Consider the following 25,499-nt stretch of genomic DNA (forward strand, 5'->3'; position numbering starts at 1 on the left):
TGACATACAAGTCAACATTGCGAGATAGGAAATAATGACATGCAAGTCAACATTGCGAGGTAGGAAATAATGACATACAAGTCAACATAGCGACCTAGGAAATAATGACATACAAGTCAACATTGCGAGATAGGAAATAATGACATACAAGTCAACATAGCGACCTAGGAAATAATGACATACAAGTCAACATTGCGAGATAGGAAATAATGACATACAAGTCAACATAGCGAGATAGGAAATAATGACATACAAGTCATCGAATTGATGGCAAAGATTTTGACAAATAAATGTTTCATGCTGAGGCTGATTATCAATACCCTAATCGAAAGATGAATTTTACCAGCAGAGCCAAAGATTGGACGTTCAGAAAAAAACTTTTTTTGTAAGTCTAACCAACTTTATCTTATCTTATATAATACAGGCGTTACTTCTAAAAAGAAGATGATTACGCCCTACGCGTCATTATTAACAAATGACTTAAATTCTGCCAAGTCACTGGTTTTCCTGGCTAGCTCAGGCAACCCATTCCATGCTCTAATAGCACTAGGGAAGAAGTTGTACAATTTTTGTTCGCTAGCAGCATAAAGACATTTTCTAATAACTTGTAATTTTAAATTCTTTGGCTATCATCAGATTACAAAGCAACAGATGAGTAGGTCAGAGCCTTGCGGTTGATGTAATCTTCCGTTTGTGAATTAATGTCAGATACAACTTCTCAGATCTATTGATTGTAAGGACTCGACTAGACAATGAATTGGACCTAGAACGTAGCCACACAAGGGAACAAGAACTATGTGTCGCTTGGTGCAACGCTGTCGCTAGGAAGTCTGAACGTGGATGTTTTAGGTGACTGCACTTGATTAAACTTTTGCTTGCACATTGTCTTGAAACAATTTGTTGACATCAAAATCTTTATTCGGGATATTTTGAAAAACGTGCGCCCTTTCTAGAGGAAGATTTCGTAGTCAGACCTGTATTAATATTGGGGGCGGCTCGTTAGACAGTGTTTTCTGAAGCTCAAAACAGGCTATACGGGAGACGGTCACTTAGACTGGTACTAAATAGAATTGGCCTGAGTCATAGAAAGAGTCTCAAATTTGGAAAACAGGGGGAGAGGGGGGAAGTCATCCTCACCTTCTTAATCTTTTTGGTGGGGGCTGGAGATTTGACCGATTAGCTAAACTCGAGATTTGTCAATAGGCGTGACAGTTATGTCATTGGCAATATGTCATGTACTGGGATGTTAGGTGTCAAAAATTAGGTCATGTTTGGTAACTTTTTTTTTTGTTAGGAAAAAGCAATTCACAATTGATCAAGATTAGACTCACTATCCATCAATCTCACTCAAGCCGATTTCTCACTGACACACTCTGTCTGTCTCTCTCTCTCTCTCACTCCCAATCAACTATAACTGAATACCAAATAAACAAAATATTTTTATTTTTTTAAACAGTTCTTCTCGAGTCTCGGTTCTTCTGCCTCCCCTTAAATTTTGTGTTCTCAGTTCTCAATATCACTATTTAATGAAGCCATCTTTCCACCCTTTTTAAACTTAATAATCTACATTGTAATTTTTTTAAAAATCACATTTAGAAAATAAACACCCGCTCGTTCAGTTTTTTGTTTGGGAGGCGGGTCTTTCTTCTAAGTAAAAAAACTGAATCCGCAACAACAATAACTTGTCTTTAATAAGATAGGTTTCTAATACAAAAAGTGGACCTATCTAGTGGCGTTGGTAAGGTCGGTGTCACCCGGTGCAATTATCTAAAGAACATAGTAGGCTATATTCTGATGTACACTTGTTAGATAGGCCTCCTCTTCGTGGTCAAGGATGAACACAATCTCATTCCCTAGCCTAGAAAGTCAACGAAAGCTGTAAAGGCCGATCTTTGCTTTGAAAAGTTCATTACACGTATATTCAAGGCACTTATAAGTTAAGCAACATTGTCTCTATTTGTTTTCTTACAGTTCACTATTAACTGAGGTTGTTGTTAACACCTAACCCTAACTCGCTCGTATTGTGTGATGGCTATATAAGATGAAGTGCTGCGACTTGGACTATCACAGATTGAGAACCATCAGGACCTTCTATAGGTAAACACATTTGCCAATAGGATCTACTGGCTCCTTGAACCGTGACCAGCTATTTCAGCTGACTCCTGTCATATAGTGTGGGGGCGAGGGGACTCTGTCTAGTGGCAGACGTGACATTTGAAAGAAACTCGCGGGACATGAGCCCATTTCACAACTACTTAGAGATACAGCGACATAATTGTGTGGGCCAGTGTGTGCATTGTGCAAGTGTGTATGAGCGAATACGTGTGTGTGTGTGTGTGCATAAAATGCATGCACACGTTCCTTAAAGCTTTGTATAAAATCTAGCTATATATGCGTAGGCCGCACAGCAGATTTGTAACCAAAATACATAAAGATCTAGATACAAAATATCGAAATTGAAAAATTACCTGGCCACTTCCCCTGGTTCGTGTTTTTTTTTTGTTCCCCTCTGTTTCTACTATTTGCTTACAATCTCTTCATGGGTGGATCATGGAACTATACTAATGGGTGGATCATGGAACTATACTAATGGGTGGATCATGGAACTATACTAATGGGTGGATCATGGAACTATACTAATGGGTGGATCATGGAACTATACTAATGGGTGGATCATGGAACTATACTAATGGGTGGATCATGGAACTATACTAATGGGTGGATCATGGAACTATACTAATGGGTGGATCATGGAACTATACTAATGGGTGGATCATGAAACTATACTAATGGGTGGATCATGGGGCGCCCCTGTGTTAACTATGCGTTCATTAGATATAACATTGTTTACCCTAACCCTCTGAGCTCTCTGGGTCAAAAATTCATTAGCCCATAGTATTATGTATGGACTAATCTGCAACGCTTTCATCTTTTCAATGAGTAAATGAAGTTGTATAGTGTTAAAAGCTGATGAGAAATCAATAAAGAGCAATCTTACATAAGTGTTCGGTAAGTCCAGATGTTTGTAGACACAGTTTAAAATATTTAGGATGGCATCGTCTACACCTTTACCCTTTTGGTAAGCAAATTGTAAAGGGTCTAACTTATTACAAAGATCATTCAGGCACAGTTGACACGAAGAAGACTCAAAAGTAAAGTAGTAATTATACATAAAACACTGAACTATAATCTTCAAATACAAAAACAAAATCTAATAAAGTACTCAGAAAGACACAAGGATAAAGGCACATTCCTCGTTCCATATGCTAGGACAAATTTTTACAAATGCTCTTTTTTCCCTATTAGAACATGGAATGGGTTGCCTGAGCCAGCCAGAAAAACCAGTGACTTGGCAGAATTTAAATCATTGGTTAACATGCATGACTAAATGCATGACGCGTAGGACGTAATCATCTTCTTTTTGAAGTAACGTCTGTACTATATAAGATTAGATAAGATCTGCTGATTCTCCTGTGCTAATTATACGATGACTTTTAAAACATAAATAAACTCAGGGTTTTATCTCTGTCCAAGCCTCCCAACCCCCCCAACTGTTCTACTGTTCTTTACCACGCCCCTTTTTTTTATTTAAAAAAAAAAAAAACGAAACTTATTAACTATAAAGGTCAACATTATTGCCCTACTGAGTAAGGGAAATTACTTGATCAATGCTGTGCCTCATTCCCCCTGAGGGACTGACCAACTTTCAACTAACTTAAAATTGTAACTTTTCTGTTTTAGACATTAATCTGGTCTACTTACCGGTCAACCTCTTGAGCTGTCATTACTTACACTTTATGTCTGCTTTCATTAAGTGAGGGTTCTTGAAGTGGGGGTATTTAGCCAACACAACGTAAGGTCTTTTAAACCTCTGCTCTCGGAAACTTAGCAACTCCATACCCTATGGACAATAAACTCAAAAAGTAACCTTCTGATAAGTGTACAAATGACGACTGCCTAGCCTCTGTGTATATAACAGCGTGTACAGTTTCTTTTGCTGAAATGTATACAATTGCCAGTGTCTATAAGGTGGTTTTATCTAATGGCTTATAAGGTCTTATGATTCTAAGATACGTACTGTATTACTAATATGACATATTCCTTCATCTTATCTTATCTTATATAATACAGACGTTACTTCAAAAAAGAAGATGATTATGTCCTACGCGTCATGCATTTAGTCATGAATGTTAACCAATGACTTCAATTCTGCCAAGTCACTGGTTTTCCTGGCTAGCTCAGGCAACCCATTCCATGCTCTAATAGCGCTAGGGAAGAAGGAGCATTTGTACAAATTTGTCCTTGCATATGGGACGAGGAATGTGCCTTTATCTTTGTGTCTTTCAGAGTATTTTATTAGATTTTGTTTTTGTATTTGAAGATTATGGTTTAGTGTTTTATGTATAATTGCTACTTTACTTTTGAGTCTTCTATCCTGAAGGCTTTCTAAATTTAGTGATTTTATAAAAGGTGTTACTCTAGTCAAATGTGAATATTCGTTTGTTATGAATCTTACTGCTCTATTTTGTGTCTGTTCCAGTTTCTTAATGTTTTCTTGAGTTGAGGAGGTCCCAAACAGAGGATGCATATTCTATTCTATTTTTGGCCCTCGTTAGGAAAGGGCCGAAAAGGAGCGAATAAAGAAAACACTAATAACCTTTAAAACAAAAAAATCTATAGTTTGATTTTTTTAAAACATTTTTTTTCTTGCAAAAGGACGGGGAGATAATCTTCAAGTTATCCAAGCATGCTAGTACTGCTCGTGTCCCTTTGAAGAAACTATTTCTCACCTATCAGGAAATGGCCAGAAAAACATTTTTGTTTTCTTTTTGAGGGTAAATTCTGTTCACATGTTAATTATTTTTTAAAATATACCAATCAAAAAAAAAAAAAAAGCCCACACTAAACAATAATAAATAGTGAATTGAAACCAAGACTCAACGAACTCAGAACACAAAGGGATGAAAAAATCTAGAGAGAACGAGCTTGAACCCTGCCATGGTGTGATATTGTTATAGAAAGCTAGTTTAGTTAGTTGGGTGGCGCACTTTAATGTACTGACAGTGAATGGATATTTTAGAATGACGACATAGACTTTGGGATTAGAGGTTAAGATTGACTTATAGAAATCAGTTACTGCTAGACTCTTGAGGGGATAACATCGTTTTATAGTGACAGACTAGACTGTGGCCCATTCTGTAATAAACGTTTGTTTAAAGTTCACCTTGAGTCTACTTGGTCATTGAGTCTGTGTTCCTGTTAGTACCTTATCTATACTTGTGACGGTGTGCATGATTTTCCAAGAACTCGCGATTGAAATACATCAAACAAGGTACGCACGCACTTAGTCTAAATAATCATTTTTATAAATACTTCATCTACATCTGACTTACGCATGCATCCGTTACAATATGTATAAACTCAACTGGTAATGGTGAAATGTGCAAAAGAAAAGCAAAGGGCAGAAATACAAAACCGATGAAAATGGGAAGTTATTAAATGTGGCGCTATGTCAGCCTTAATTATGTCAACGGTGCAGTTTTAAATATTAGTCTGGACATATAATACACACAATAAACAAAGTTAGTCTCTTGACGTCACAAATATGTTGATCTAGCCAGCCACTGACGTCACAGGGACAAGGAAAGAAAACACACACGTGACATTAACAACAGACTAGCACGAGAACAGACACACACACAAAATCCTTAAATTTTTGCCTTCTTTTATATCTTCTCCTTCATATTCATATATAGGCAAGTGAGGATCTTTTTTATGTCGCTCCTACCTTGGACATTACCTTGGACATTACCTTGGTCATACCTTTGTATAATTATTTTTTTTTTTCGAGATTAGAAAACAAATCTGAAATACAAATGGAAGTAACAGATTATGAAAAAATAATGAATTCAATTCTTCTATTCAGATTTTCAACATTTAATGAGAAAGTACACAACTGACGAATGAGGCAGAGAAAGTCTTCGTTTTTTTCTCCTTTGTGCCTTTTAAAAACATTAACACATTAATGTCTTCCAGTCGAAAGACTCATGGAAAAGCACAGATATATTTATATATAATATGGGGAGAATTCTTTAACTTTAATATCCTCGAGTCGAAAGATTCAGGGGGAATTCGTTATCCGTTAAATCAGTTTTAAATGGCAATAATGTGCTCTCTTCGAGTCCAAAGAGGGGAAAATAGTGCTTTAACATTATAATAAGAATTCAATACAATTTTATAGCGATTTTTAAAAAGTACTCCAAATGTTTTCTTTTAAAATATAATTCACTAAAGCTAGGTGCTGCCATGTACACACACACACACATATGGGTGTATATATATAGTCTTTGTAAATGAAATGCTTTTATTTAAACTATTTTAATGTCATGCAAATTATTCCTAAAAATTCAAATAATCCAGCAAGGTGAGCAATTATCGATGAATGAAAGAGGAAGAAATACGCTCCCACACACACATACATATGAAAAGATGCACACACACACAGAAACAGTTAGAGGTAGCTTTACCTATAGTGACATTTTAAATAATTCTTGAATCAATTTTTAATCTTTTGATGTCGAGATCTATTCTTCAAGAATCAAGAAAACAAATATTCCTGCCCCCTTTTCTCTCATTTTGACGCTCGATTAATTTTCCACACCAAAAATTTCCCGCAAGCGTCGAATTTTTATTACAGTGGACTATACAAAGGGTTTTGAAGCTACCAGTTGTAATGGTGATTTATGATAGAAAACATATGTCCCAGTATTGCATTATCTCTGAAATAATCTCTGAATCTGGGAATTTTCAGATAAAAATACAAGGGCATAAACTTAAGTAAGCCTAGTGGTTCTAAAAATAGTTTTCAACATCCCCCCTCGCAACTATCTTTGAAGCTGCGTTCGTTAAAAAGTGAACGATTTCATAACACGATGTATTCATGACGTATTCAGCCTCGTTTTGAATTTTGGGGAATCGCTAAGCTTTCCTTGCGTTTGGAGTTGTCACTAACATCTATTTTGAAATTCTATGTACACAATGGAGGGGAAGAGTGATGTACAGGTGCTGTGTTGATTAAACAAATACAAGAAACAAAGACACAGCCCAAAACCTTGGCCAACAGATGATCTCACTTACCTGTGTCATGAGCAGACCCAGGGCTATTAAAAATAAAACGCGAATTTCACAACGGAACAAAATGTTGGGGAGAGTGTGGTGAGGCTTTGAGGAAAATTATAAAAGAGTGATTCATTGAGTCAAGTTTAACAGAATCAAAGGCTGAAAGGTTTCTCAGATTACTTTTGTTACTTAGAAATAATAGAAAAGGATTCAATTCAATTTTAATCACTCAGTAATAATTGAAGTCCTTTGTATTCTAAAAAAAAAAAAAATCTTTCCTAATCACAAAGAATGTTTAGTTATGTCTATTTACTTTTCTTTCTTTTTTTTTAAATAGTGAAATATGCTATTTCAACACTTATTGTTTAAGCATTGCCTCAAGTCTTACTTTGAATTATACATTAGTACTGTTATAAGTGTATAGTACAGTATCTTTTTCAGTATTTTTAGAACAGCAATGTTTATATTTACTAGAGGCAGTATTTGGGTGGCGGGGAAGTATAGGGTAACGACGTGGGTGGTAGAGACAATAGCAATGTTCAAAATCAATTTGCCTTTGAAATATTCTTTGATATATATGTCTATCCGACCCACACTCTCCATATCTATCTATCTGCCTTTCTCTTTGTATCTCTCAGCATCTCTCTCTCTCTCTCTCTCTCTTCCCTTATGCATTTGCGTCTATCTCTGTCTCCTTGCCCCTCTCTCCTGCCAATGTCTGTGTCTCCCTGCCTCTCACACTGTCTCCCCCCTCTCACTCTTTCTCCCTGCCTCTCACACTGTCTACCTGCTTCTCACTCTACCTGCCTCTCACACTGTCTACCTGCTTCTCACTCTACCTGCCTCTCACACTGTCTACCTGCTTTCCCTCCCTCACTTGCATTACTCCCCTCTATGCACATTAGCTTTGGATTTCGTATAATCATTAAAAGATTTTGAGTTTTGTGTGTACTTTATGTCATTTTATGGGGGGAAAAAAGGGCGGGGGGCTTGTAGTGACAATCTACTAAAGTATTGTAATATGTTTAGATTATTTTATTTACATAGAAAACTTAGGTCTTGGTTTTATTTTGAAACAATGCAATTTTATCCTCTGACTAATAAAATGTGCATTAAAATATAGCAAAGTCTATCAATACATCAGCCTATGTGCAGTCACTACACTCATCATTAGCCTATTTAGCCCCCACACCTTACTGGCACCCCCCCCCCTTTCTTTTAAATGTTCAAGTCGTATTTGCTCCAGCAATTGTCACCCCATCAGGAGTGTACATTGAAGTACAAGAGCAGTTACTTTTGGCCGCGTGGGGGCGCTAGGAATGCTGGCCAGGCAAGAGAAGGTAACTCCAGCGGATGTGGCGAGCAATCAAAAGCTTCGTCTCAATCGCCTGATCTCTTTGAACGCTTTTAAACTTCAATGTACAAGAGTAACAAGTTATTGTGTGCTCTCAGCACTGGAATACCAGTTCGTTGCACAAGTATCGGACGTGTTTCGTCTGTCGAGATTTGAACGAGAACTTCTCAAAAGTCTAATCAGCCTAACTCTAATAAGCAGCTCAGGCTAGAGATGTAGCATACCTTCTGCAGATGACAGTAGGCCTATATCTTGTAGATGTTCCAGTGTTAATATTGTAGATGCAGACGTGTAGTGAGAGGGGGGGGGGGGGCACGCTGCCCCGGGCAGCCTGTATTTCTATGTGATGTTCATGGAAAATGGGGGGGGGGGGGAGTGCCAATAATGTACCTCGCCCAGGGCGCACGTTTTGCTCACTACGCCTCTGTGTAGATGTTCCAGTGTTAATCTTGTAGATGAACCTTTGTTAATCTTGTAGATGATCCTTTGTTAATCTTGTAGATGATCCTTTGTTAATCTTGTAGATGATCCTTTGTTAATCTTATAGATGATCATTTGTTAATCTTATAGATGATCCATTGTGTTTTTGACACTCATGTTGAACGAATATGAGAGAGAGTGATATATATAGAGAGAGAGTAGAAAAAAGACAGCCCTAGATTAGATTACTGTATTCTATTTCATTTTAAATTTTCAACCTGAACAAACACTCAGTCTCACTTACACACCCTTGCAAACACACACACACACACACACACACACGTTCACACCCAACACATAAGACCAATCATTAAAAAAAAAGTTGATCCCGCCCTCTTCAATCCAGTCATAAGTTCAACGGGCTGGATCTTTCTAGATTGTGCACATTGTTCATGGAAGCGTAACTATTAGATCTATAGACATATAGACATATCTATATATATAAGTCCAGCGTCAATGTTTGACGCGTGACTGTGGGTGAAGGACAGTGCAATGCTTGAATCCAGTTTTGTAAAGATCCTATGTAACGAGATGCAGGTATCCCAGGATTCCCAGCTCAGGTTCCGTCAATCCAGTTTTGAAAGTTGTGATTCCTGTTTGAACACAAACATTTGAATGAGTTGATAGTTTCGTTAGAATGAATGCAGCTGCAAATCCTAATATTACGAGTGACTCAATTGGAATGACGTGTTCTAGTACCACACTGTGGGGCTACTATTGTGAATAATTTCAATGTTTTTCCATGATTGGAACTATCAAATATTTCAGCTCAAGAAAAGGATAACTTTCAGTCTTAGCTGAAAGAAAGCTTAGTAGGTTTAGTAGGACTATTTCGATATTTTATTTTATTTTATTGTTTGTTTAGTAGGACTATTTCGATATTTTAATTAGAAATGTGTGTGTGTTGGTAAAATGGCTTGATTAAAGAGACTTTCTTTCTCTAATTGTACATTTACATCTAATTACAAGTAAAACCAACAACCTAGACTTCATTTAGGCTACAGGTTATAGAAAGCATCTAAAACCAGGTTAACACTTGTGTATTTTGAGCTTTTCAAAGCCTTCCAGAAACAGAGTGAGTAGGCTGAAAAGGAATAAACTGGAGGTGAAAAGGAATAAACTGGAGGTGAAAAGGAATAAAACTGGAGGTGAAAAGGAATAAACTGGAGGTGAAAAGGAATAAACTGGAGGTGAAAAGGAATAAACTGGAGGTGAAAAGGAATAAACTGGAGGTGAAAAGGAATAAAACTGGAGGTGAAAAGGAATAAACTGGAGGTGAAAAGGAATAAGCTGCAGGTGAAAAGGAATAAAACTGGAGGTGAAAAGGAATAAAACTGGAGGTGAAAAGGAATAAAACTGGAGGTGAAAAGGAATAAAACTGGAGGCTTCACAGAAATAAAGACGGGTGTGAAAAGTTAGGAGAGACAACTTATTTAGATCTGGTACAAATTTCAAACACACAAGCAATTTATCAGTGAATGAAAAGTTTTCCAAAGCAAGGAAATATAAACCTTGTCCGTGAGCTAGCGACTGTTGTCAGGTTCGTGCTTTCTGAGAGAATCTGTGGGTCAACAGAGGTAGTTTTCAGGTGTAAAACCAGTAACAATAGCTGCTCTAACCAAGGCACAACATTCCACTAAAGATACTAGCAAGAGTGGCCCGTGTCTAGTTTTATAAGGACACGTTTGGTGTGTCGTGGAGAAAAGGGATAACAGAGCAATTTGAGTCTCGAAGGAAGATTAAATGAAATATAAATGAAGAAAGACCATCACTACCAAAAATGGAATAAGGTCACAGACAATTCATTGGATCTACAGGAAAACGGTAACGAGAGTCGTCGGTTTTAAAAGCCGTTGGGACAGAAGAGTTCAGTAACCCTAACTACAAATGGAAAACAAAACGCGATAATAAATTCTATACAGTATTTCCCAAACTTTTTCCTTAACGGAATACTTCGTACGTTCTAAGTATTTAGCGGAACATTTTGATTACTTTTTTAGAGAGATTAATTCACGTGGTGACCTACTAGTTTATTATTCCAATAGCTCGTGGAACGCCTATTGAGGCCTCGCAAAACACTAGGGTTCCTTGGAACACAACCTATCTATCTATATTGGATTGGACCAAAAGCGCTCTGAGCATGCTATAAGCATGAAAGTGGCGCTATATAAAAGCTATAATAATAATAATAATAATATTTATGTAGTATATACGGTTTGATGACTCTAAATACGAGGAAACGTTGACTAACTCATATAACTGTATACAATGCGAATTAAAACAATATCCCCATTATAACTCTCTTTTCTATTTGTAATGGAGAGGCTGGGATTGATTAGTCTTCACGTAAAACGACTCATTGTCACCATACTATGTACTCCTGACACTACCCCCCTCCCCTAAACTTTGTCCAAATGGAAAGGAAAGTGCCAGGTGTAAGCTACAGCTTATTCTAAGTGATTTATTTCAATTTCAATTGTATCTAAAGCTCGTGACTATACGTCACTTCTGACATGCGCATTCTTTTTGCTTTCTGCACAGTTATGTGTTGTACATTTAGCCTTTACTGGTCCCCCCCCCCTCTCGAGAAAGAGAGTGAGATTGAGAGAGAGAAAGAGAGAGAGAGAGAGAGAGCGGGGCGACTACCATACCATCAGAGCTAAGAGTAGTCGACTTTTGTAGAAAACCTAAGGTCTGATGGAAGCCATGAGCTAATCTATTCAAAAGTATATAAATCTCTAGGCCAAGCAAGCTATTTGAACGTGCAGTAATGTCAAAAGGCTTCCTCGCCTTTCTTTCACTCTATGACAATCATATAGCAACATAATTATTTTAAACATGTTGATGAGCAAAAGAACTTCATTTGAAAGCCCTGGCAACATTTCATCGGCCAAATCTGATAGTTGTACTTGCCTAATAAGGCACTGAAAATAACTAAAAATGACTGTTTGGTTTTACGTGAAAGGATCACACAACGGTTAACTGAACAAGGCCATATTACACCCCTGCTATTTCAAGTGTTTGAATGTTGTGTGAAATATTAGAGGCACCATTTCACCCCTCACCCTTTCTTTCTCGTGATATGAACTCCGTTGACATTAAAGCTTTTACTATGGTTAGAAATAGTTTTGAAACATGTCTAGTGACTTCCCCTTGTTGTAGTGCTCATTTATCTCTGGGCTAATTTAAAGCATACGAACTATTTAGAGAAGGGCAGGGAAAGGGATTGTGTGTGTGTGTTTATGTTTGTGTCTGTGTTATGTCGGTTGTTAATTCACTATAAAGAAAAAAGAAACACATGTGTATAGAACGTAATATCGGTAACCACTTCGAGTGTGTCTCTACAGCCTGGCATGATCTAGGAAAGAAACAACATTCTTTATGTGTTCAACTTGAATCTTGCAGAACGCTGCAGTATAAAGCCGTTCTCTAGTTTTCACCAATATCAATTTCTCCCCACCCCGTAAATTGCAAACGTAACAGTTGAAAACAGTATTCAATATTATCAACGCTTCGTCTAAGAAAAAAAAACTTAACATCCTTATCTTATGACTTTTAAAGCAAGTTGTTTTTGTTATAATAGTAATTTAGAGATTACAGAGCTTTATGGAGACAGCTTGCCGCCAAATGCGCCGAACACCGCGGGAGGATCTAAGTTTAAGTAAGTAAGTAATTTAGAGATTCTCAACTACGGCGGAAAAACTTTAACTAACTAGCTTTTTGGTAAATCCGTTGCACGGAATAAAGTGTTGATAAACCATAGACTTATATAGCCTACATAGACATAAATATAGACTGGAAAAAGGAAATAAGTTCATGTAACTTGAAAACATGTATATCTATTGTTGTCGGATTTCCGAATTCTGATGAGTTGCATGATCTTCAGTCTACACTGCTCATAAATGCTGTATAATAAAGTACACAAAATTGCAAGTCACAAATTTTCGTTTCATAAAACTCTTTTATCGGCTAGTCTATATTTATTTATGTCTATGCTTATATATTATATCTTGACTGGAAACCGGAAACAAATTCTTATCCGCGACTGATCGATTCACACACCTATACATATATAGATTATATGTACGTAAACTCTTTTTTCAGGCTCTAAGGGGAGTCGCCCCAATCAATCTTTTCTGTCATAGAAAAGTAATGATCTTTAGTTTTCAAAGTTTAGAAATAATGCAAAATCATTTCTCGGATATTCACGCAAATATATGAAACAAAGCCATTTCCTGTTTGTTTCCATTGAGATAATCATAATGTTTCAAAAATCCTAGATGGAAATAATTCATGTTGATTTAAATCATCTTGTATATGTACATTTAAATAGATTGATTACCTAAAGCTTTCTAGATTATGTATCTAAAAATTGCAAAATAATAATCATGAGACGAGAGTACTCTTATTTTTGATGTTCACTTACTAGTCTAGATCTAGATCTAAAAATTAAATTATATGTTACATAGGTTAGGGTTGAAAAAAAATTACTTTGCTTCTTTTAACTACTTTACAAAACCACGCCTTGATCCAACTTTCTAAAAAAAATTTCACATTTTTTGTAGTGTTAAAAAACTTCATGTTCAGTCTAGATATAGTATATACAAGTCTATGTGATAAACTTTGTTTTTTAAAAGTTATGTAATAATTTGTGTGCACCTTTTAGCATTGGAGAATCACATTTTCTAAGTTCTTCTGTTTAAGTTACAGTTTTAAAGCATGCAGAGCTCGCTTTTGTTGGTCTAAACTTTAAATCAAGTTAGATGTGGTATTTTATCTTATCCTATAAATTACAGACGTTCTTTCAAACAAAAAATATTTCGTTCTACTCGTATTCATGGGTTAATCTAGCCATGCATGTAGATCTAATTATAGACTTGTATTCTGCTAATGCAGTGTGCTTCTTCGAGGCGGTTTGATGGGACTGCAGAGAAAAATCACTAACATATATAAAACATATCACTGGCGTGGGGCTTGATACTTTAAAAAAAAGTTGAATGAATGTAACTAGTGAATGAAATGATTAGAATTAAACGGGCGTAAGAATAAGAGCTGAAAAGTGATGCGTTCGGTTCATAACTCTTCATCATTGTCACTTTGTTTCGTACTGTCACTCAAGTGTTCACTTCGCTGAACTTTTTTTTTTCCATGAGAATGTTTGTTACGTCATGTGCGCAAGTACGTAGCCACCTCTGCCCTCATCTCAAGCACGTAAACACACTTCTGAACATGTCATGAAATACATCACTTGCCTAGACAAAATGTGACCTTTAGTGCGACAAGCTTTACGTTTACATTTCGTCTTTTTCTTTCTGCTCTCTTTTTAATTCCTTTTCGCGTATCATATTATAGAGATAGAGATCTTTAGAGTGAAGTGCTTGTGCGTCAAATCAACGGGTTGCTACTTGGGGAAAAGGATGATATTTAAAAAAAATATATTTTGTAAATTTTATTCTTACCTTTCGAATTAACTATTTCGCACTTTTGTCCATCTTATATAAAGAAGGAGCTAATATATGTGACTTTTGGAATGTACATATAAATTGTAAACTCATCACAATTAATTCAACGATTGCAAAAATAGTTCTGATTCAAATTAAAAATGATATCACTTTCTAAATGTACAAATACTTTGTCTCTTTCATCAGGAACATGACACGCTTTCAAATCTAATTATAAATATATTCTTAAGTGCATTTTTATCAAAGCATTCGAAAGATGGTAGAAGCCTCCACAAAAGCACAGGGCCTTTACTTACTTTAATCCGGCACTAACGCCAGCCAGCATGTAACAGGCACATTTGAAAGGATAACATTTGGTTTCCTCCCTTGGATGGTGGATCTTAGATCTAGTCTGCTTGTTTTATGGCCTAAAGATTGTGTACTGTACTAGCTACGTACTTTTTAAACTCTATAAATACTTTTTATATAGATATATAATTAGCGTACATGTTTACCTGACAGGCAATTTCTGTGTCAAGTCGACCTGCCTTATTTAGGTCAATATTTATACATATAGGCAATGTTGTTATTGAAGCTAGCATTATTTAGATCTTTATTAATACGCATAGGCAAGGTTGTTATTGACGCTAGCATTATTTAGGTCTATATTTATACACGTAGGCAAGTTTGTTATTGGCGCTTGCATTGTTTAGGTTTATATTTATACACGTAGCCAAGTTTGCTATTGACATGAGCGTTATTTAGGTCTATATTTATACACGTAGGCAAGATTGTTATTGATGCTAGCATTATTGGGTCTATATTTATACACGTAGGCAAGTTTGCTATTGACGTAAGCGTTATTTAGGTCTATATTTATACACGTAGGCAAGTTTGTTATTAACGCTAGCGTTATTTAGGTCTATATTTATACACGTAGGCAATTATGTTATTGACGCTATAATAGTGTTATTTAGGTCTATATTTATACACGTAGATAAATTTGTTATTGGATCTAGCGTTATTTAGGTCTATATTTATACACGTAGGCAAATTTGTTATTGACGCTAGCATTATTTAGGTCTATAGGTCTATATTTATACACGTAGGTTTGTTATGGGATCTAGCGTTATTTAGGTCTATATTTATACACGTAGGTAAGTTTGTTATTGACGCTAGTGTTATTTAGGTATATATTTATACACGTAGGCAAGTTTGTCATTGACGCTAATGTTATTTAGGTCTATATTTATACACGTAGGCAAGTTTGTTATGGGATCTAGCGTTATTTAATTTAGGTATATATTTATACACGTAGGTAAGTTTGTTATTGACGCTAATGTTATTTAGGTATATATTTATACACGAGGCAAGTTTGTCATTGACGCTAATGTTATTTAGGTCTATATTTATACACGTAGGCAAGTTTGTAAATGACGCTATGTGTTATTTAGGTCTATATTTATACACGTAGGCAATTATGTTATTGATGTTTTGGGGAGTTGTTTCGGAGGTGAAGATTGCGTCCAAACCACCTGCAGGACGACAGGGGATAGTGAAGGGCAGGTTCAAACTCGGGACCATCGTGTCGACAGTTCGGAGCGCATACCACACGACCAGTGATAGCAATAACGACAACTATGATAATGACTACAAGGCGTCTGCTCATCAGAATTACAAACTGGTAAAAAAAATAATAATTAGAAGTGCTGTAATAGCACAGAAAATGTGCTAGGCCTGCTTTCCTGAGCACAAGGGTACAGGCAAAAGGAAAGTGGTTGGGAAGATGAACATTATTAGAAAAAGGAGTCAAGGCCGTAATCGTATGATGATGTCACTAATAATACTGTTATTGATTGACCTCTCTGTTCTTGTGTCTTTGCGTGCGCACCAACAACTTAGACATCAACTGACACCAAGTTCCACAAAGCAAGACGAGACATCTTTGACACCTTAGGCTTCTTATCACTCAGGAAAGCATTTCTTAATGCTAGCCAAGTGAGGCCAAAAGCAATGCATTATTATTTTATTTATTTTTTTTTTGGTTGTTTATTCTAGGTCCTATAGAGTTCAAGACATTATTCCGTCTCTTTACATGGTACGATTTTTTAAATTACAGCATGTGCTATTTAGGGGGGGGGGGCTTGGTGGATGAGTGGTAAAGCTCTTGGAGTTTCAAGTTCGTTGTTCGAATCGCTGGCCGAATTAGAAAATGCGTAAGTTCTAGAAGTTGACGGTGTCACTGGTTCGATATCCGAATCGAACCAAATATTTTTTTAATTATTTTGTTAATTATTTTATTACTTTTGAAGTTTAATAATGGAGATATTGTCTTTTAGAAAATATCTGCTTAAAAAATGTTTGTTCTTGTTTCACCAACGTTTCGTCGTTAGGACAAACACAGGTCAATGCAAAGCGGCTATAAACCTATAGCAATTTTTTATACAGATCTATTCAATAAGACGCTATTTATTATGTGACTTTTGGGAGGTAGGCCTATATATAAATGTAGATACAGCATAACCATTTCAACGATTCCAATACAACAAATGAAAAGAATCCGAAATGAGCTTCACGTGAATGTCACACGAGGCTTGTTGCGTCTGTAGTCAACAAAATAGAATGTCTCTTTGTCTAGTCTTAATATCAAGTACAGAAACAAATCTTTACCTACTGCTCGCAAGCCAGCTATTAATCAACCCTAATCCTTGCACCCCTCCCCAGGCCTGTTTACATACCTCAGTTCCATATAAATAAAATAAAAAAAAAGGAAAGAGTCTTGGGCAGCGTGGGAGGAGCACATATGTACATATATGTATGGGTGTGTACAAACTTAGCGTCAAGTGTGTTGTTGTTGCTGTTATTCTAACTTCATGTGTCAAGGTTGACTTCAGCACAACTAACAGACAAGCCATTGCATCGTTTTTCTTGGGTCACATCAAGATAGAGATGGGCATATTTTGGCCTGACCTATATACGTCTATTTAAGTAAGGTTATATACGAAAAATGTGTGAAGGGAATGAACTCCTGTAAAATTTTGTAAATCTTACCCTTACTTCATAGATCAAATATGCCCCTGATTCTTTAAGGTACTTTATGAGAATTGCTAAATATCGGAGGGTCGGTCAACCATTGCATTAGGTAGCGAGTCTATAGCACGTAGTGGCGATTTGATCAATGCTCCCTTCGTTTAATTCCACTACAACGGTTTCTGTTTTCCAAATACTTGTTCTTATTGTGGTGCAGTGGAGAGTGGTGAAGACCCCCCGGGGCAACTGATGGAGGGTGAACGAAATATGTGAGGGCAAAATTAGGATTAGAAGGTAATAGGGGAGAATCTTCAGATAGAGTGAACAAGCCAATTTTTCATTCCATGGCCATTGGGCTTTGCCTCGACTTCTTACTGAATAGAAATAATGAAACATATAGTCAGGGCCGGCCTTAGGTAGTTGGAGGCTCTAGGCGAGGCAAATAGGGAGGCCCTAGGTGGAGTTAATTGGGTGGCCCTAGGCGGAGTTAATAAAGTGGCCCTAGGCGGAGTTAAATGGGTGGCCCTAAATGAAATTAAAAAAAAATAAAACCGAAAAATACGCAATAAATTATAAAACGCCCTGTATCTATAATAAATCAACCAATAAGTTAAATTCATATAGCGCCGATATCACCAGTGTGCTTCATGGACGATTCCTGATCACCAGACTAGAAATAACGTCTCGACATTTTACCAAAAAGGAAGAAACAATGGTCTCTAACATATGTAGTCTAACAAATAGATCTAAACATTCGCAAATAAACTTTGAAACATATAGTAGAGACTTGGGCCTAGGATAGTAACGTCTCTAATCTATAAGATAAAATAAACTTTTTTTTTCTGTAATATATTCGAATAAGCTAGACGGGTAGAAGACATCTGGTAATGGGTATTTTAGGCATTGAGTCAGAATCTGGCATTGAATCTATAAAACTCCACTTGGGACCAAATATTGAGCATGACAAAATAAATCTAAAATAACAACTAGGCGCCCTACTTCATTGTGCCATACTGACCATTAGCAAGGAATATAAAGTATTGAATATGATATGGTAACATTGAACAGATAGGAGTGGATATGTGCGATATGAAATAGTGCATACAATTTCACGGGTCATTGAGCCTTGAATAGAGTCACGAAGTGACATGTTCAATCCAAGAGCTGCTCTTCGAAACTTAAACCAAGGGCAAGAGCTCAGTAAATGGCTATGAAACAAATGCATTGGAATGTATACGCTTTATAACAGATTCATGTTTATTTATAACGTATTTTCTTGTAGCTTATTGCTTTGTCAAACAGCTGTGTATGTAATACTGTTAATAGTTTTTTAAATTAATTTAAATTTCAGATCAATGACGAAGTATTTGCTGACCTGACCAGGCCGCCATGGGTCAACGTAAGTAGTACTGGCGTTATTTTATTGACAGATAGTCTCACTTTTAACAAAACTAATATCATCACACTGTTTGTCTGTCTGGTAAAAAGTTTGAAACTAGCAATGGATAACTCTAAAACTTTCTATATTTTCATAAGCACTTCTCTGTCACAATGGTGGCCACTGCATATTAAGGAGGCTGAAGAGGCGTTGACCCTCGAGTTCGAATATTGATCATTCCCCTTTTTTTTTATAAATGCATTTAAAAAGCGATCAATCAGAAACCCTCTTCTTTCCCCTTCCCCCTTTCCAACTGGTCCTGACAAGTGATATATTCATAGCATATTGAGAAAGCTAAACGTATGAATTTGCGCTAAACAAAAACAATTGGTAAAAATATTTCTAATCGCACAGATTTATTATTGTTAGTCTAGATCCACTACACATTTAATAACATGACTGATCCAAACTAATTGATAAAATTTTACTAATTTTTTTTTTTTAAAGAACTTTTTGTTGTTTTTCTTGTTTTATAATTGTGATGTGGTGGCCAACAGTAAAGCGCTGGAAAACAATGTTTAATTTACAGTTCCATTAAAAAAAGTAAAGGCGCCTCTTTCAGACCTTGCGATCTATAGGCGCAGATAATATACTGCTCATCTATTTCTATGATCGACTGAGTGTGTCCTGTGGCCAGTACGATGACCAACCACCTTTACGTTAACAAATGTCAGGTACCCATTAAAGCAGGGTGAAATCATGGGCATACTAAATATCCCGAAGTTCAAAATTCCAGTCTTCTCTCGGTTTCATACTCTAGAACCCTTGGTACGGAGTCCAAGCGCCTTACCACTCAACCACCACAGCCCAAGAGTTGATTTGAATAAACAATGGAATATCTTCAAACCAAACACACACACACACAAAAGCCATTGAAATGATTTTACCATTAGCTACTGAAACATTAGCTACTGAAACATTGGCTACATTGGAGCCTCTGGAAACTTCCTTTTGAATCAACTGTGATGTCGATAGAAAGAAATGTTTTCGAAAATGACCTCCACTAGTTGTTTCTAGACACTAGCGAATCCAAATGTTATAAAGAGACTCTATCGACATTCTTCAAAGTACATTCTAAAAGTTAACCCAGGAAAAGAATTGTCACAAAACACTCATTGTGTTGAGAATAAAATGGTCAAATGATCAATTTTTTGCCGAAACTTAAAAAAAAAAAACAGGTTCAAAGATTGCAAAAAAAGAACATCTTTCTGAGAGATGTAATCACTACAGTTATGGAATCAAATATCAAAGTTGACCCTTAAAGAGTTTACTTTGTTCCTATAGCGTGTAAACATTTTAGGGAAAGTTTCAATTTATATGTAATCCTGCTATGGCCTGTGATATTTGCGCTGAATCTCCTTGTGGGATGGGTACTGAGAATGGCAGGCTTTCTCCCTCGCCACTAATCAATCTACTAAAAGATCAAACCGCAGGACGATGTGAATGTGCTGACATACAAAACATGTTTCTTTTGTATCAATATCCTACATCAGCGATTTAAATGTTCATCTTGAGAGGCGTCTTGCAACCATTGCGGGAAGAATTGTCATTTGCCAGAAATCTCAATATTAGTATTTGATTATTTCTTATGTCTATCAGTCTTTAAAAAAAGGTTTTATACAGAGACGTTTGGCCATTTATCACAAACTTTGCAAGTGTGAAGCTTTCAATTGAAAATTTGTTGTATTATTGTATTACTCTTATGGAATTTTCTTTCTCAGACTCCTCAAAACGAGGGTCATACACACCCAGCAAGGATGTCAGCAATGAGGATTCCATCTCGCCTCGTTCTCGCAGCAGTATCAATGGAAGCGTAGAAGTTCTCCATAGCCCCGGTTCTGCTTCCGGTGGTGTGGATCCACTAGAGGTTAGTTTGCGGTCAACTCCAGGAAGTGGCTCTGCGGGTGAGTAGCTCTTGCATCTGTAGAGTTCAACTAGAGCACAATGTATATATATAGTTTTGTAGCCCTACTCACCTTATTAGGAGGTTGTTGAAATTACTAATGCAAGAATTGTTTGTTAACGTCTCCAGCATAAACACATCTTTTAAAGTGACTTGGCCCAATCATATATTTCATTTTTGAACATTCTAAGTAATTGGATTAATTAATAAATGTTTAAATTTTAAGACAATATTTTTAAAAGTATGGAATTTGCAAGCAGGAAGATAGATGCATTAAAATCTTTATCTTGTAAAGACTTTTGTACTATTATAAGTATGGACTTCGCAAGCAAGAAGATAAATACATTAAAATCTTTATTTTCTAAAGACTTTTGTACTATTATAAGTATGGACTTTGCAAGCAAGAAGATAGATACAATACTAAAATATTTATCACCTAGTTGAGGCAAGACTTTTTTCCTAGAATGACTTATTTTTCCCTAAGCTTTTAAAGTATGTATTCTTCTTGGGCTTGGGCTGTAAATCTATTTTTTTTTATGTGCACTAATAGGCCTATATACAAATAATGGCAGCAATGCCAATGATGTTTTCAGAGATGTTATATATATATATATATATTTATATTTGTCCTGGTGATTCTACTGAACTCAACTACAAGATCAAAAGCACTGGTAAGGGTTTAACTGGTGCTATTTTTTTCGATCTCAGGAAAGAAAGATAAGACCAAAAGGTTTAAGGTGCCAAGTTTCTCTGTTGGTCGAACTCCTTCCGGTAGATGGACTCGAAAAAAGAGACCTACGTCGAAGGCAAGGCCTGTCTCAATGCCAATCTATTTAAATGATGAAGCGGAAGAGACACCCAGCAGCCGACCACAAAGTAATTTCAATGTCTTTGTTCAAACTAAGACTGTGTAATTTTTTTAGTTTTGTTTGAAGAAATAAAAAAAAATACGAGTTTGATAGAGTTAACAAAAAATGTTGGGTAGATAATCCTAGATATAGGAAGAGAATTAAAACCTGCAGACCTTTACAGCCAGCACTGCTTGTAATTGCTATATCTGCAAACTGACACAGTCTGGTAGAAACTCTAGATTAGCACACGCTACAGACTATCTATAAAACAAATTAGTTGGCAGTAGAAGCACTAGCTTTTTTTTTTTATATATATAAAAAACATAGTTTTACTGTAGATATCTTTCAAGTAGACCTGCTTTATAACTATAATAATAACCAATCAAATTTAAAGAAAATATTTCTGCATTTTGATTTTCAACAGCTTTTGCTTTCTTGTGTTCTAATCCTATATATAATATATATGTTATATGTTATGAGTTGACATCCAGTAGAGTTTACTTTATTTGATGACCCTATAACATTTCTGTCTTTAAAAGTCGGCTTGTGTTTTATAATAAGCCAAATTATAATTGATATCTTTTTTTTTTTGGTTTCTTTAATGATAATATTAGTATAAGACCTGCTATATTTTCTCACTATTTTAAATAACAATTTTTTTTATTGTCAATAAGTGCACAATTTGATTATTTAACACTTTCACGATTAATGTATCAATAAATAGTAAACTTTTTTTTTTGAAACAGTATAATAAAAGTAAAGTAAAATTCCCCTTTCAGAGTCAGACCATATCGTCTATTGGGCAGATGACGTTAAGGTCATCTGTTTCTTTGGCCAATGGTTAACGAGCAGGGTAACGTGTCATGTGGCCAGCAACCGCCTTTACTTTCCCAACATAAGTCAGGTACCCATTAGAGTTGGGTGAACTCAGGGGTGCCCTAAAATCCCGAAATTCAAAATCCCAATCTTCACTACCCCGTGTATGGATTTTTGGATTTGAGGCACATCGGCACAATCACTACCCCGTGTTCGAAAGCCAAGTGCATATATAACCACTCAGACATCGCGCCCCCAAACAGTATAATATAATAACCTCTTTTATTGGATCAGTTTTTAAAAGATCATTTATGTTCAATACATTTAATATGCCATTTTAAATCAAAGGTCTAATATAGGAATATACATTACTAGCCTACTTTGGTCTCAATACTTTATCAAAATGTGCAGCTCAAAAAACACGATTTATTCTTATCTTATCTTCTTATCTTATAATATTTATAATTATAATTATAAAGTATGTCAAATATAGCCTAGGCCTAAACGTAACAAAGAATATATTAAATAGATCAATAAAGAAAATTAAACCATTCAATTACAGACAGCCTTTTGGGGTGGCGAGTTGGGCAACCTACACATCAGGCTCCGCGCTTTAGGGGGCACGCAATAATCTTTTGTCATCGTCAGCCTACCGTATCTATAAAATTTCGTGGCCCTATAATAACACTTGCCCTGGTCTCCACACACTGCTAAGGCCGCCTCTGATTCAACGCATTTATTTAGGCATTGAATAAGTCTAATTCTTACATTTTAATGGCCAAAAAAGGCAAAAATAATATATGTTAAAGATATTTATTAGATCTAATCTTTAATGAACATTTTATTAATTGTATACAGTATAGGCTATGCCCGAACCCCCCCCCCCCCCCCACACACACACACTCAGTTTTAGACTTCTTGTAACTACTATTCAAAACAACAAAATCATAAACCTAACTTTACCTAACAAAGTTATCTACTTCAATAAGTTACAAATTTCGTGATCGATAAACTAGTAGATCTAGATCTATAGACTAATAGAGGCTAAATCATTAATAGATCTAGTCTAGATCACTAGATTGTGACTAGATGTAGTAAAGTTCGTTTAGATTAGGTTTATTTTAGTTTAAAAAGAGTCTAATCTAGAAGATCTAGACTATAGTCAGTATGTATAGTATAGACAGTCTAATTTAGAGAGTCACTGACACTAGAAAATCTAGATTCTATTTCATGTGTCCTCTCAGTCCTGCCTTCGACTCTCACTCTGACTCTAGCTGTCACTAGTGCTAGTAGTGGTAGTGTCACTGTCAGTGTCACCGACATAATGATAAAGTTAAAGATAGATCTAGTAAAACTATGATAAAGTATATTATATATATATATATATAGAGAGAGTCTATATATCTACTATCTTAAACTCTAGATATGAATCAGTCAGGAAAACCAACGACTTAGCAGAGTTAAGTCATTGATTAACATGCATGACTAGATTCTAGATATAGTATTATATAGATCTAGTTTGATAAGTTTGCTTTTGCTTTTTTTTTTTAAAGTATCGTCTGTAATTTCTAACTTCCATTGGTTAACTGAATGTAAAATAGATCTAGATATAGATCTACACATCACATTGATGAATGGTTTCAGTGTCCTCTCCTCTGATCTTCTGCCAGGTGTAAATGCTGGATATTCAGGTGCAAAATTACTATCTGCAGATATCAATGCCAGGCATACTCACCACTCCAATGTAAACTCCAGAAGAATAGTACAGATCGTTTTATACTGATAATAGATATCTAGATTATAAAATATATATCTAATAATGTTCCAATAACTCAAGATGCTCACTCAATCACTGATAGGAGATTGTCATTAGGTGACATGGACAAGGTGAAGGACCTGTTCTCATCTTTTGTGTGTATAAAGCTAATGAGTCATGAGACATTCTGAACACAAAGCTTAGGGTCTAGTCTATCATTCTCTAAGCTCTTGGCTAATAATACTTATAGGTTCTAGTTTCTAGAACTAGACTCTAATATTCCTTAGAGACATGGACAAAATAAACATGCAAGGAAAATGTAACATTTCCACATGTTCTACCTTAGGAAAATGCTAGATCTTCTCAGCATGTTAAACATTAAAAATAGGCACGAAGATATCATAATGCTCTATCTTTCAAAAGTCTTGGACAAAACCCAGAAGTTGTACACAATCCATATTTGTCTCCAAACTATTTAAGAACATGGGACTTTCCATACCTGTCAAAACAGTCAATAAGAATAATTCCATCCGAGACAGTTTCCCTTTTTGAAAAGATAGAACCACCTGACACAGAAGTATCACAATGAGCTGCAAAGTATGAATTTATAACATCCCATTGCAGTTTCTCTTTTGATGGACAGGCTATTTCTAAAGACTGAATGACTTCAGTGCTCCTATAGGCTCATATTTAAGCAAGAAAAGAGCACAGATGATGGAAAAAGAAAAGGGTACTTTTTTTTAGAGCGTTCAACATTGAAAGTTCCTCATGATAGACTGGAGCAAGTGATAGAGCCTCCTGTCCTAAGACAAACTTCTTCAGAAATACAGCACACAAAGAGAACGAAACTGCTTCCCTATGACAGCATACACCATCTTGAAGCCTGGCATTATGGGCTCAAATACATTTTAAGGTTTCAAGAGTGACAACACAGAAATGGCTCTCCAAGTCCCTAGCATCTTGGGTTAAAGAAGTGGACCTCATCATCAAAGAAACTAAACATATTACATACTTATAGTGCACTAATTGAGATGTAGGTCTGTGGTTATATGTTTTTTTTTAATGACATAATCTGAACATCAGGATAAGAGAACATAAATGTTAGCAGATCCTTCAACAAAAATTTTGTCATAGAAAAGATTCAGGGCACATGACAATTCAATTTAGCAGCACACTAAATAATAAAAAAATAAAATACAAATTTTAACATAGCATTAAAAAAAACCTTTGGTATGCAGGCTTTAAAATTCTTAAAATTCTTTTCAAAGTTGAAAAAATATTCATTGGAACTAAATGACTCACAACTAAAAA

At 35.8% G+C, this 25,499-nt stretch overlaps 1 protein-coding gene across 6 annotated transcripts in view; it reads left to right on the plus strand.

Moving 5' to 3' along the window:
• LOC106057601 (neuroblast differentiation-associated protein AHNAK-like) overlaps nucleotides 1-25,499 on the plus strand; it is a 103,870-nt gene that overhangs the window by 50,621 nt on the left and 27,750 nt on the right. For 3 of the 6 annotated variants that reach the window (XM_056032048.1, XM_056032046.1, XM_056032047.1), the window contains exons 3-5: nucleotides 18,776-18,823; nucleotides 20,584-20,766; nucleotides 21,474-21,641. In XM_056032048.1, coding sequence (XP_055888023.1) covers nucleotides 18,814-18,823; nucleotides 20,584-20,766; nucleotides 21,474-21,641 — 361 coding nt within the window. In that variant the 5' untranslated portion in view covers nucleotides 18,776-18,813. Of the gene's footprint in view, nucleotides 1-2,080; nucleotides 2,098-9,746; nucleotides 9,766-18,775; nucleotides 18,824-20,583; nucleotides 20,767-21,473; nucleotides 21,642-25,499 lie in introns of those variants that run through there. The other 3 variants (XM_056032049.1, XM_056032050.1, XM_056032051.1) reach the window with 3 other exon arrangements.

The sequence above is a fragment of the Biomphalaria glabrata genome, chromosome 6 (assembly GCF_947242115.1).
Source record: "Biomphalaria glabrata chromosome 6, xgBioGlab47.1, whole genome shotgun sequence".
Lineage (NCBI taxonomy): Eukaryota > Metazoa > Mollusca > Gastropoda > Planorbidae > Biomphalaria > Biomphalaria glabrata.